This window comes from Saccostrea cucullata, unplaced genomic scaffold (genome assembly GCF_032062105.1).
Source record: "Saccostrea cucullata isolate Sc308-1 unplaced genomic scaffold, CSIRO_AGI_Scuc_v1 ctg4259, whole genome shotgun sequence".
Lineage (NCBI taxonomy): Eukaryota > Metazoa > Mollusca > Bivalvia > Ostreida > Ostreidae > Saccostrea > Saccostrea cuccullata.
The window spans coordinates 1-14,768 of NW_026932718.1; the positions used below are offsets into that span (position 1 = coordinate 1).

General features: G+C 33.5%; 1 protein-coding gene across 1 annotated transcript; it reads right to left on the reverse strand.

Moving 5' to 3' along the window:
* Window positions 1–14: 14 nt before the first annotated feature.
* Window positions 15–14,471, reverse strand: LOC134235911 (uncharacterized; the record flags this gene model as incomplete). Its single annotated transcript, XM_062718087.1, has 4 exons — window positions 14,403–14,471; window positions 11,534–12,379; window positions 4,539–4,568; window positions 15–2,342 (listed from the first exon to the last, which is right to left on the reverse strand). Coding segments are annotated over exons 2-4 (3,184 nt in total), but the record flags the coding sequence as incomplete, so codon positions are not given.
* Window positions 14,472–14,768: the final 297 nt, after the last annotated feature.

The window sequence follows — 14,768 nt, forward strand, 5'->3', positions numbered from 1 at the left end:
ATTTTGTTCTGTACTTTTAACATCTAATCCTTTGTCTATTAGAAAATTGAAGACATCAACATTTCCTCCCCAGGCTGCGTCATGTAACACAGTTGACCTATCATTGTCACTGATTTCTAGAAGTTCAGGGTGTTTGTTGACCAAGTACTTACACATTTCTAACTTACCATTCCTACAGCACTGGTGTAAGACAGTTTTTCCATTTTGTGCTGTACTTTTAACATCTAATCCTTTGTCTATTAGAAAATTGAAGACATCAACATTTCCTCCCCAGGCTGCGTCATGTAACACAGTTGACCTATCATCGTCACTGATTTCTAGTATTTCAGGGTGTTTGTTGACCAGGTACTTACACATTTCTAACTTACCATTCCTACAGCACTGATGTAGAACTGATTTAACATTTTGTTCTTTTCTTTTAACATCTAGATCTTTTTCTACAAGGTATTCATATAACTCAATATTTCCCGATAGTGCTGCGAAGCGGAGAGAAGGCCACCCATAATAGTTATCAAAACCCTTTGTCAATAACTTAGGATAGGTCTCACTGATGTATGTTACCATATCTAACTTACCATTCAAGCAAGCATAATGAAGTATAGTGAAACCATCATAATCTCTAGAGTATGGATCAGATCCCCTTTTTATTAATTTTGCAAAGATATCTATTTGTCCTGCATATGCAACAAAATGAAGGACGTTCCCACCTTTTTCATTTAGTACATTTATCAGTGAAGGGTAGCGTTCAAGCACAGGTTCCAAAAGGTGATTTTGTCCGGATAAGCAGATTTCTTGAAGCAAACCCCCTCTCAAATTGCACAACTGTGAATTATGTGAAAATGATATATGTTTGAGATCTACTTTGTCAGTAAAACGGAAAAGCATTTTAATATTTCCGCTTTGCACTGCATGGAAACACGTTTTGAGATTGTATTTAACATTTGTTTCTAAAATAAGATCCACAATATCTATATGATTATAAGTGCAGGCCCTGTTAAGTGATTTATATCTTTGTTTTTCTGTAGAAAATGATAACAGATGTTTCACGCAATTAAAGTTTCCAGCTCCTGAAAAATGCACTAACATTGAATCTTCTTTCTCATCAATGCTGTCTACCAATTTCTGTTTCCATTCTTCATTTTGCATGATATCCTTTCTAAAGTCTTCATCATTCCAAATTGACATTAAAGAAACTGACTTATATTCGGAAGCCTTTTTTCCTTTTAAAATCTTATTGATTCTATCTATGAGATCTGTGAACAAACTGGTGTCGATTAAAATTGCATTGGTGCAATTCTTACTAGTGTATAGAGGTAACAACAGCGAGGGTTCACAATCGCTAATAATATCTTCAAGATAATATTGACTCATGTATAGAAAAATACTTTCTTTTACGGAACTGTGTGTAAATTTGTAAACGTCCTCTACATCATCAAATTCAATGTATGATCCTTCATAAAATTTTATGGAATTGTGAAATCTTATCATTGAGGATTTCGTTCCTTCTAATTCCATCATCTGTAAAGCCTTTGATTTTCGTTTCCTGTCTTTATACGGGTTTGTCAAGATTCCAGTCTCTATGCTCCCTCCGCAAAGAAGAATGTAAATCAAAACAGCGGTTTTGTGTTCCTTCTCCTTAATTCTTATTTCGATATCTTCTTGTAAATATTTCATAGGGTGTTCAAAAATGTCAGCTATATTGACTTTGTTTTTGACAATGTTCTTTAATATTTTCATACATAGGGGAATTCCAATTGAATAACCAAGGCTCTTTTTCTCTAAAATTTCATCAACGGACAGAATAATATCTTGCAAAGCGTAGGTTGATACAAAATTTGCAAATTCATCTCTATTTATTTTAAAATCTGTCCCAGACATATTAAAGAGGGAGCTTTTGAAGAACTCACTGTTTGTAATTGTGTTTTCACATTCTCTAAAAATATCATTCCTTAATGTTGCTATCAACATGTTACCACTTCTTTTGTCATCATTAGAGAGATAACCCTGTATGAGATCTCTTTGAACTGTAAAGTAGTGGAGTTCTTTCTTTGACAGACACCTTACTCCGAACACATCATCAAGAAATATTACCATTTTTGAACACCCCGGCATTTTTTCATAAAAATTCTTGAAAGATAATATCTGAATAGGCATCATTCCCCTTTTCTGTAGACTTACTAGAATGTGTTTAGCTAGAGTTGTTTTTCCATCTCCCGGGTTTCCAATAAGAAAAACACATCTGTTTCCTTCAAGTACCTCCATTACTTTTTCACTTGCTCGCGTCTTGACAAAAAGAGAACGGATTTCCTTTTCAAATTCGTTCAGCATCTTTCTGGTTGTGTCTTAAAAAGAGATTCAAAATCCTTTAAGATTTTTGTAACCCAGTTTACTCAGTATACTATGAAAAAAATAATAGTAACCTATTTTAAACGTTCTATATAGAAGAGTTTCTTGGCGTTTTGCTTGCCTATAGTCAATACTTTAGGCGTTATTTGTTATAGAAGAAACATGATCCAAGCGTTCCATTGGAAAAGGAATATCTTAGCGACTTTAGTTCAGTGAACTAACGACAAAACACTAGTAGGCTTAATTAAGCACCCCGGTTAAAATTAAATCTCAATAATATTGTTAATTCTTATTGAACCAAATTCAGTTTTTATCTGTAAATATTGGCATTCAATGAAGTTTGATTCTGTTTTTAAAAGTCTTTACAATTTTTTTGTCATGTTATCTGCATACATACCCTAATTAAAAGTAAAACAAAAAAATGGAGGTCATATCGCATCTTTTGGCGCAATAACCATTTAATTAGACCCTTTGTACTGTCATCACTAGTCTTTATCTACATAAATCATGGAACCAAATACAGTCAACTCTTGAAAAGACAATTAGAATTGTGACCCCCCCCCCAAAAAAAAAAAATCAAACTATTTCTCATAAAAAAACTACTTAACCTTTATGCACCCACAAAATGGTAAATTTTCTGACATTAAACACTGAACAAGCAATAAAATTATTTTAAAGTCTAAACCTATTTGTTTATTAAGTAGAATGATCAAATGTATCTCTTATATTCGTAAAATTAAAAAAAAAAACAAAAGTGGGGGTTTCTGGTGTTAAATTTAGTTAATAATGAAGAAATGTTAGTTTTTTAAGGATAAGCTTGGTCTATTTCTTTCGTGGACAAAAATATTTGTTATATATGACCCACTTTGATGATATAAATCACAATACTTAATTGATTATTGATTTTTACGAGGGTTGATCCAAAAGTTCGTGGAATTTCTTCATGGTTTATTTATTTTTTAGTAGAATGGGTTGAAAATTACAAATGATAATATAGATACTTAATGAATATTTTAAATTAAAAAACATTTTAAATATCTTGGACAGTAACTTTATGGCAGTTGCTATAGAAACGGTTGTTTGGAAATGCGGGGGAGACATTAACGCGTTTATTATCATTTTAATTCTTAATACGTGAAATAAGAATTAAATCGCCTTATGTGGTATATAAAACGAAAAGTATGTCATTATTACGATTGCTTGATCTTTTATGAACCTTTGTGTGAGAGTTTAAGTGTTTTTAATAGATATTTAGTTTATAAGTTGATGATTAATTGTTCATCTTTAAGTTGTTAGATAACGTAAAATTTCAGTCAAGTCACACGTTTTGTGAAAACCCCGGGATCACTCTATCTTAAACGCGTATATTATTGATATAGGCTTGGGGAAAGTGTATTTAGTTGCTGGTTTTCCAGTGGCATAAGAAATTTAAGAAAAATAGAACTTCCGTGGACGTTGATAAAAAGTGTGGTCGCTTTATAGATTCTCTGTTTAAGAACGTATCCCCCTAGACAAATTAAAAGCGTTAATGGACGTTGTCGGCTGCCGTACTGTTCTTGACATTGCTACTGAAATTGGAACATCTTATAGAAAGATAGGTAGTATTTTGAAATATGAGTAAAAAATTGAGATAAGTTGGTGTGAGAGGATACCCAGGCTTTTCTTGAGAAAAAAAAATAGAGAAAATGGCAGCATTTTGTAGAATTACGTATTATAACTGGACTTCTGGGCGATACGCTTCAATACCGTGACGTGACATATCTAACTTGACGTTACGTCGAAGTCTCCCCCGGGTTTCCCAACTATCCATTTTCAGAAAGCTCGTGTGACCTTATTGGTAATTTGAAAGTGGTGAAATTTTCCAATATTGTTGCATTATAACTCTATATTATAAATATGCCTGTTGATTGATTTCATCAAATTACGATAAAATTTTAGAAAGAAATTCCACGAACTTTTGGATCAACCCTCGTATTTATCTTTTTTTTTTTGGGGGGGGGGGGGGGGGGGGGGGGGGGGCTGCAAAAACTATTTCACTGCGCAAAATTACTCTATGTAAAATCTACATGGATAAATAGAAAAAAAATCTTAATAGTATTTTAATTATATTCTTTTAACGAAAAAATGACAATAAAATATTAAGCGTTTTCAAATAAGCCAGGTACTAACATGTAAAATCAACCAATACTTACCAATTTTAAATTGTAAGTCTGGGCCTGAAACTTAAGAAAAATAAGTAATGAAAGAAAGCATTCTTCACACAAAAAATCATTCTAAAGTTAAATATATTCTAACTTGTCTACATAATGTAACAGGTGAAGAGAAAAATCCGACGGCCCAGACTGTGATTCGAACCAGGGTCCCCTGAATCTCCAGTGAGGGGCTTTTTCAACTGAACTATCTGGCAAGTGGCGATCATCTAGCCACCACAACAATATGATGGGTGATTTAACCATATATCGAACACATACCTTGCTTCGGACAACTTTAGGCAATACACCCTTTTTCAAATTAAGAGTTCTGTGTATTTATTTGTTTCTAATTTGAAGCTGTAGATTTAAATTTTTAAATGATATCGATTGTTTTTATCATATTGTGTTAAAAATACTCCGAGAATGGCCTTTAAGTTACGTCTTATTTTACATCATCAAAGGCGAATAACCAGAAATTTATGATAATGCAATTTTGGAACAACTCAGACTTTGGTAAATGCATTTCAATGTTTGTATTATTCTTTTTAGAGCAAGTTTTTACAAGTATGTTTATTTCTCCGAACATCGGACACAAATTAACCATGCATCGGACACTATCCGATGCAAAAGTGATCACTACCATTTTCATACAGAATCCAAACTACAGCCGTGTTTTGCGGAAAAAGAAAATATATAAAAACTCTAAATTTTCAGTCAAAATATAAATTATAGATGTATGAGGTCTAGAATCTGACTCAATTTATTTCTCCAAACCAGACTATCTTAGCCCCATGAGACAAAGGCGCGAATTACAGCATTACAAGCATTTTAAAGCATTTCTATGGCAGAGTGAAGCATCTTGAATCTTTCTACATTTATGCAACGATATCGTCAATTTAATTTATGTTGAGGTTTATTTCTTAGACAAAATATAAAAGTATATCCATATCAAGGATTTTAAAGCACTGTGATTAAGGTATGATATTTTTTCGATCGAAATATCGTCTGTCCGATGCATGGTAAATAATGTCCGATCCATGGCGGATTTTCAGTGATTTAGAAAAAAAATCGATTTTGGTGATATTTTCTCAATAAAAGGCATATAAGTGTGCCCCAAATTTATATTTTAATCACATACTAAGTGTTAAGCTCCATTTTGATAATTTTCCGTCGGTATCGATATCGGTAGAACTTGTTGAAGTACAAGGGTGTCCGATTGATGGTGAATTCACCCTAAGCTAATTGGCATGCACTACAGAGAAAAAGTTTTCCAACCACAAAGATTTAGTTCATATGATTGAGATGAATGGAAACATGCAACATATACTATTTACATTTGCACATATCTTTCCTAGATGAACCTATTGAAAGGAAAATTTGTTTAATTCTATGTGAATGTTATTTGGGGGTTAAAGGTCCAAATCACAGAGCAAGGGGATATTTTGTCTACATTTTTTTGTCACGGTGCTACTTGTTTTGGAATATTTCTAAGTTAAAGATAACATAATAAACAATATGGATATTTTTCAACCACAAGATGTACAATAGATTTTCTTTCGATGTAAATAAAGTTTTGAATACTCTAATTAAGCTAAAAAAGGCTCTTACCTTTTTAACCCAAAATGCCTTTGGAATTATATAAACTATGCCTAAAACAGGCGATACCACCGCTTTTGATTTCAAATATTTTAAAAACTTATGAAATAGTAAGATTATTCTCAGCAGCGACCATTGTTCTTTTACTGTAAACAGTTATTGCGTGGACTCTGAGGTCCACGCAGTAAATATATAAGCGAGGTTAAACCGGATTCCATGGGAAAACGACAGGCTACGCATGCGCGAGAATGCTGGGGTTGGAGAGTTCGCACCTTAGATAACTTGCCCGTAGAATAATCCGCCCTATTCAAAATAGAATATGCCATTATTTGGCAAATCGCGCTTTTAAATCGGCACATCACATTTACATATTCATTGGCGGATCCGAATTTCCCTCTTACACTTATACTTTTATATACAAACTAAACTTTGAATCTATGGTACAAGCATTTTAAAAAGTAGGAAGAAAGAGCAGTATATAGACACGTGTATCTTGACAACTCGAATGAAAAATGTCATTCAATGACTAGTTCTAGATTTTAAAAGATAGAACAAGCTTTAACCGGCACTAGTTTTGTGAATCAAGGATCGCAAAATAGTTTTTTTTTATTTCAGCAATCCAATACCGTTTGATAGAGGTCTATATATATATAGCAACGTCTTTTAATGTGTGTGTGTGGGGGAGGGGGGGGGGGCGACAAAAAAATCTGCGTGCTACAGAGCTGTGATACACGTGAACCATCAGATCTCTACTTTCCCCTCGCAGCACTGTTAAGGTTCAAGCGAAGAGGCGGGGCTTAATTTGTACGGGAAATGTTTACTATGACGTCACACATTTATAATATAAGGTCTTCAAAATACCACAAAAAGAACTAATTTGCTATTTCAAACAGCTGAATAGCTGTATACTACATACAAACGTACTATTATATGCAGTTTTGTCGTTTGTAAAATTCCACACAACAATTTATAAAAGATACATCGATCGCAATGCACTGGTCAATGTAACGTCATCTCGCAAAAATGACGCAGTCTGAACACAGTGAGAGGCTGATCAAGTCTCATTTTGTATAATGAAAAATGTCTTTTCTTCTCAAATAAAATATTATTTGCAATTAAATAAAAGGCCGTTTACTTGGATGCGATGTCTATTACAGTATTTTATTTAATATAAACTGTCCGAACATTCTCCAGACAAGTGATGCTGTCTAGCGTTTGTATGCAGATTCATTGAAAAGGTAATGCAAGGGCCCTAATCAATCGATTTATTGCCAGGGAATACCCTCAATGTATCTTGTCAAGTTTTTACACACAAACCCAAGAAGCATTAAGATATTTGAAAAGTGCTGCGAACTTCATGAAATCTTGTAATTAAATTGATTATAGTTACATTTAATGTAATTGACCAGCAAAATATTCAACCTGCAGTCAAACAATTTAAATTTTAGCAATTAAAAAAGGGAATATATATTATAGATTCGCAGCACTTTTTACAAACTACATATAGTGTTGAAAATGATTATCAATTAAACTAAAATTTTCAACTTAGTTATGCCCTTGCAGTATTGGAATGTATAGATGACCTCTAAACTGCAAGTAAAATTGCTAAACATATGAGACGTCGACATCATGTGACAAGTCTAAATAAACAAGAAGCTCATGGGCCTTATAAGTCACCTGAGCATCATACAACAACTTTCCAGCCATTGAATTTGGTGCATGTTTTAAAGTAGATGTCATGGCATTCACAATGCACCATTGCTTATCATAACTATACACTTAGCATGCTTATTTTGGTAACTTAATACCCCTAGACAGAGTAGTGGAACCAAACAAAAATGACTAATCAGTAATATTCAGCAATAATCAGTAGTGCCACTACCAAACAAGAACCCCTGACCCTTGGTCCACACATTTCACAATTTTGGAAAATGCACCCTTGCTTGTCAAAAATGTTTGATTAAAACCAAGGAGCAGATTTCAATTACTTAATTCATTTTCAGTTTATAAGAAGAGCCCCCCCCCCCATCTTTGGTACCCCTGACCAACAGGCCTTGAAATTCACAATTCAGGAAGAATGGCCCTTGCTCATCATTAAGCTATATAAATATTCATCTGCTTAATATCAATGAGCAGAGAAGAAAATTTTTCAAACACCAGCACCCCTTACCCTTAGGTCATAAAATTCACAATTTTGAAAGAGGCAATCTTGATCATCATAACTATGTACTTAGTTAATTAATTCAATACCCAGGAGCAGAGAAGATTTTCACAAAGATGTAATGTATTTTCACTATATAATTAATAGAGCCCCACCCTAACACCAAAACCCCTGACCCTTGGGCCATGCAATTCACAATTTTGGAAAAGGCATTCTTGCACATCATGACTTTAAACTTAGTTAGTTTATTTAATACCCAGGAGCAGAGAAGATTTTCAAACGTGTAATGTATTTTCACTATATGCTCAATAGAGTCCCGCCCTAGCACTAGAACCCCTGACCCTGGGGCCATAAAATTCACATATTTGGAATAGGCATTCTTCCACATCATAACTTTAAACTTAGTTAGTTTATTTAATACCCAGGAGCAGAGAAGAAGATTTTCAAAGGTGTAATTTATTTTCACTATATAATCAATAGAGCCCCACCCTAACACCAGAACCCCTGATGGGGCCATACAATTCACAATTTTGGAAGACGCAGGACAGTTAAGGTTACAGTAAGGAGACGGGGCCTAATTTGTACGGGAAATGTTAACTATGACGTCACACATAATATAAGGTCTTCAAAATACCACAAAATGAAAATATTTGCTATTTCAAACAGCTGGATAGCTGTATACTACATACAAATTTACTATTACATAAAGTTTTGGCGTTTGTTAAATCCAACATAACAGTATATAAACGATGCATCGATCGCAATGCACTTGTCAATGTGACGTCATCTCGCAAAAATGACGCAGTTTGTAGTGAGAGACTGAACAAGTCACATTTTGTACAATGAAAAAAGTCTTTTGTTTTTGAATAAAATTTTATTTGCAGTAAAATAAAAATCCGTTAACCTGGATGCGATGTCCATTTTAGTATTTTATTTATAAACTGTACGTGTATTCTCCAGACAAGCGATACCGTCTAGTGTTTGTATGCAGATTCATTGAAAAAGTAATGGAAGGGCCCAAATAAATCGATTTATTGGAAGGGCATACCTTCAATGTATCTTGTCAAAATTTTACACATAAACTCAAGAAGCATTAAGATATTTGAAAAATGCTGCGAACCTCTTGAAATCTTGCAAATAAATTAATTATAACTATATTTAATGTAGTTGACTAGCAAAATATTCAATCTCCCGTCCAACAAATTAAATTTTACCAATTAAAAAAAGGAATCTATATAGGTTCGCAGCACTTTTCACAAACTACATATAGCGTTGAAAAGGATTATAAAATAAACTAAGATTTTTATCTTGGTTATGCCCTTGCAATATTGAATTTTATAGATGACCTCTAAACTGCAAGTATAATTGCCAAAGTCGTGTGACGTCGACATCACATGTGAAGTCTAAATAAAAAATCTAAATGCCCATAACATGTAGATTTAAACCACATTACATTTTTTTGATATCAGTGAATTCCTAAAAAGAATCGCCCATCCTAATTAAGTATGTTTTTTTATCTTAAAAAATCGCCGATATTTCCATTTGTAACCTTAACTGTGCTGCAGAGGCATTCTTGCTCATCATAACTTTAAACTTAGTTAGTTCATTTAATACCCAGGAGCAGAGAAGAAGATTTTCAAAGTGTAATTTATTTTCACTATTTAATCAATAGAGCCCCGCCCTAGCACTAGAACCCCTGCCCCTGGGGCCATAAAATTCACATATTTGGAATAGGCATTCTTGCACATCATAACTTTAAACTTAGTTAGTTCATTTAATACCCAGGAGCAGAGAAGAAGATTTTCAAAGGTGTAATTTATTTTCACTATATAATCAATAGAGCCCCGCCCTAGCACCAGACCCCTGTCCCTGGGGCCATAAAATTCAAAATTTTGGAAGAGGCATTCTTGCTCATCATAAATATGTACTTAGTTAGTTCATTTAATACTTAGAAGCAGAGAAGAAGATTTTTAAAGAAATAATGCATTTTCACTATATGCTCAATAGAGTCCCGCCCTAGCACTAGAACCCCTGACCCTGGGGCCATGAATTTCACAATTTTGGTAGAGGACTCAATGGTCATTACATTCATGCTAACAGTTTGACTGCTTGATGTCCAGGAGTAAAAAAGAAGATTTTTAAAGATTGCATTAATTTTAGTGGTTTTGGCCCCACCCTAACAAAAAAATACAAAAAAATACTATAGTTAACTATAGTAAATCAAAGTGTCAAAGTTTTCGCCAAAGTTTTTCATAGTTTCAAAGTTTTTGCCAAAGTTTTTCAAAGTGTCAAAGTTTTCGCCAAAGTTTTTCAAAGTGTCAAAGTTTTCGCCAAAGCTTTTCAAAGTGTCAAAGTTTTCGCCAAAGTTTTTCAAAGTGTCAAAGTTTTCGCCAAAGTTTTTCAAAGTGTCAAAGTTTTCGCCAAAGCTTTTCAAAGTGTCAAAGTTTTCGCCAAAGTTTTTCAAAGTGTCAAAGTTTTCGCCAAAGTTTTTCAAAGTGTCAAAGTTTTCACCAAAATTTTTCAAAATGTCAAAGTTTTCGTCAAAGTTTTTCAAAGTGTCAAAGTTTTCACCAAAGTTTTTCAAAGTTTCAAAGTTTTCACCAAAGTTTTTCAAAGTGTCAAAGTTTTCACCAAAGTTTTTCAAAGTGTCAAAGTTTTCGCCAAAGTTTTTCAATTAAAAGTGTCAAAGTTTTCGTCAAAGTTTTTCAAAGTGTCAAAGTTTTCGTCAAAATTTTTCAAAGTGTCAAAGTTATCACTATAGTAAATCAAAGTTTTCAAAGTGTCAAAATTTAAAGTTATCACTATAGTTAACAATAGTAAACTATAGTTAACTATAGTTATCTATAGTTAACTATAGTTAACTATAGTATTTTTTTGTTAGGGCACCCTTTGGGCCCCAGGGGGACAGGGACAATGAAATTCACAATTTTTGTTCCCCTTCACCCATAGATGCTTTATATCAAATTTGCTTGAAATTGGTTGAGTGGTTGCAGAGAAGAAGGCAACGCGCGGTATTCAATTTGTCGGCACGGCCAGGTGTGTTATAGGACCGAAAACATCCCAAAATATGAATTCAATGCTTAAATAAATACTAGTATTTGAAATATTTCTAATATGTGGTGCGGTAATGAAATCTTTAATAAATTGTGGTCGAAATGAGATTTTTTCAAAGCACAGGTCATCAAATTAATATAACAATGTAACATACAGAACGTTAAGTCTTCAAGGAGATGCTTACTTTTAAAATCATCAACCATTTTTCTTGTTTCTTTATTCTCGTTGGCCTGTTGTTTGAGATATTCATCATGATATTGTTGTACACGCTCACTTTTCTCAAATCGTCTTTCCAGATCAAGTACCCTCGTCCTTGTTTCTAGGTCCTCTTCGGCCTGTTGTTTGAGATGTTCATCATGATATTGTAGTACAAGTTTACTTTTCTCAAATCTTTTTTCCAGATCAATTACCCTTGTCCTCGTTTCTCGGTCCTCTTCGGCCTGTTGCTTGAGCTTCTCTTTATAATGTTTGTCACTAACAGGATCCATTGTCTCAGAACGCAGCAAATCAACTTGATTTGCAAAATGATTTCCATTGTTAAGAAAAGAATCAATTCCCACCACTGCTGATCTCACTTTGTTCCAAAACATATTGAATTCGGAATTTGGGAGTGAAGAACTGGACGAGTGTCCTCTTTCATTTCTTGCAAAACGAATTCTTTCAATGTTGGCCGAGACCGATGTATCAGATGAGTTGGGATCATTACTCCAACCTTTGGAATGAGCAGGTATGTTGCAGATATTTCTAAGTAATATGTAAAGCAAAGAGATGTCCATATCATCGTAATTTCCGACATAACTGCCTTTTTGAGGCAAAATCAGACTTCGTTGTGTAGCAGTTAAACGTGGCAGTTTTAGACTATGTTGATGAATGACGTGCGAAAACAAAGATGGTGGAACATGATGACGTAATACGTCACGAAGACTATCCGTGCAAGGTCCCAAGAGAAGCCGACAGGCCCTATTTTCGTTTGTAGTTTCCTCAGTGGAAGGGTAATTTAATGTAGACATTGTTCATTCTCTTGTAAATACTATAAATGTAATAAAATTGTCACATTCTAATATTTTTGCATACAGGTGCTAAATTGGTATTAAATATTAATAAGTTTCACCAAATGAGCAACGATTTAGCAAACATGGGTGAAGAAAGATAGTCATTCAAAGTTATGAACAGAAATTGTGTTTGTAACAAACTAATTTTTATCTTGAAATATATATTAAAAAATCACAGACCTCTTATAGATTGATTGATTGATTGATTAATGTTTTACGCCGAATCGGCAATATTTCAGCCATATATCGGCGATTAAAAGTAAATCAGGTGACCAGTTTTTGCCTCTTATAGAAATCTTTGAATATAAACATCCTAATATATATTTTTCTTCATAGAAGATCATTTCATTTTTATTTCTGATAGACAATGTTCTTGCATAACCGGAAGTTTTCTTGAACTTACATTCGAGGGAAACTCATATATGTTTATGAAAGATTCGTTGTCATTTTTTTTTTGGTTGAGAGATAAATTCATGGTCAAAGGTAATTCTTGATATTCTCGCCTATGAACATTAATGATTCCGTAGTAGAAAAAATCTTGTCATTAAAACAATCCTGATTTCCTAATGTTTGGTGTTTTAATTTACAAGAAACATTTTAGATGAAAATAGAATATCTAAGATATGAAGTGACAGGACAAACAGGCAGAGGAACGCACATATGCCGGATCATAAAATGATTGAAGTCTGCTCAGCGATGTAATAAACTTTATATTTTTTGCTATCAGGGAACGTCAAACTTGTGAAGCAGATATGTTTCTTAAAGAGACATTGAAAAATTGTATTGCTTATCTGATTTCAATTTTTGATTTCTTTATTCATTTTGATTAGTTTTTTTAGTTTATTATTTAGTTTGATTAATTAATTAAACTCACATGAAAAGTTTAAATATTAAATATCCACAGTATTCTTCATGACCTCGCATCATACAAACGAAAATATATCTAGTGGCTTGGTTATTGCTTTTGCTTAGATTTTATTGGGAGTGCAGATTTGCCAAAGCTACACATAACACATATCACTGACTATGAACAGCCTTCAATGTATATTGGATTTGTATGCTGATTTTTCCTCTTATTATTTTCAATCTTTATTGTCTATACCCTGCTGTTTCCCATTTCTCGGAAATATAGAATTAAAATTTATTTTATGAAGGCTCAACAATGTATTTCAAACAGCCCCGATATTTTTGTTTCATAATTTTCCAGGGAAAAGGTCTAAAAAAAATTAAATTATATCTGATACAGTCTTTCTACATGAAAGGCATTAAATTCTGTATTTTTTCCAAAAGAAATCAACTTTAAACTAGAGGTACTGTGAAAAATGAGCTCACTAAATAGTACCCCCATCTTCCCATATGAATATAATGGCAGTATCCATGTTTTGCTCTTAAAAATCCAAAATGTATGTCAAATCAAAATAATAATGTAATAAAGATTCTGTGGAAGTTTAATTAAATGTCCTTCAGTGGTATGAGAGGAGTTCCGGATAAGAGATGGGTACCCCAAAGCATAACAGACGAACGGACGGACAGACGGACGGACGGACAAATGGACGAATGGACAGACATACCGATTACTTTATACCTTCCCACTTTTCAAACAGGGGTCTAATTATTGCTGGATTCCTTTTAAATTAAACGGATTACAATACAAACTTACCTTTATTTTTATATCCCCCGCTTGAAAAGCGGGAGGGTATATAGCAATGGGTATGTCCGTCCGTCTGTACATCTAGCTGTCTGTCTGTTACGCTTTGGGGTACACATCGCTTATCCGCACCTCCTCTCATACCACTGAGTAAAATTTAATAAAACTTAGTGCCATTGTGCATCTCCTTTTTTACTTTTTATCAAACACATATTTTGGGTTTCCCGACCACAGCAAAACATGGACTTTGCCATTATATATATAACCACATGGTAGGCAGGGGTATCATTTAGTGATCTCATTGCTCACAATACCTCTAGCATATTTATTATACGTTCATAAAAAGTACTTACATTTGCATTTGGAATAAATCATCAATGTGGATCCTAAAATTGTTGCAACATTACTCCTATTAAATACCTGCAAGAGAAAAGTGTAATTTAAAAGAAAGGTAAAATATATAGCTCATACATGGATACATGCTTTTCTAGAACAGTAATGGATACACATATTAGAGAGGAGCCTGCTTCTTGGTATAGGCAAAAAATAAAATTAATTTCTGAGAATAGTTTATACCGGTATATGGGAATTCTATGTCATTATATTTAAGACTTTTACAGGGTCAAACATGGGTATTTTCTGAGTATACAAAAAATGAGCATTTGTGCTTAAAATATCTGGACAAGAGCATGAGGGTGCAGAAGATCTGAAATATTTGC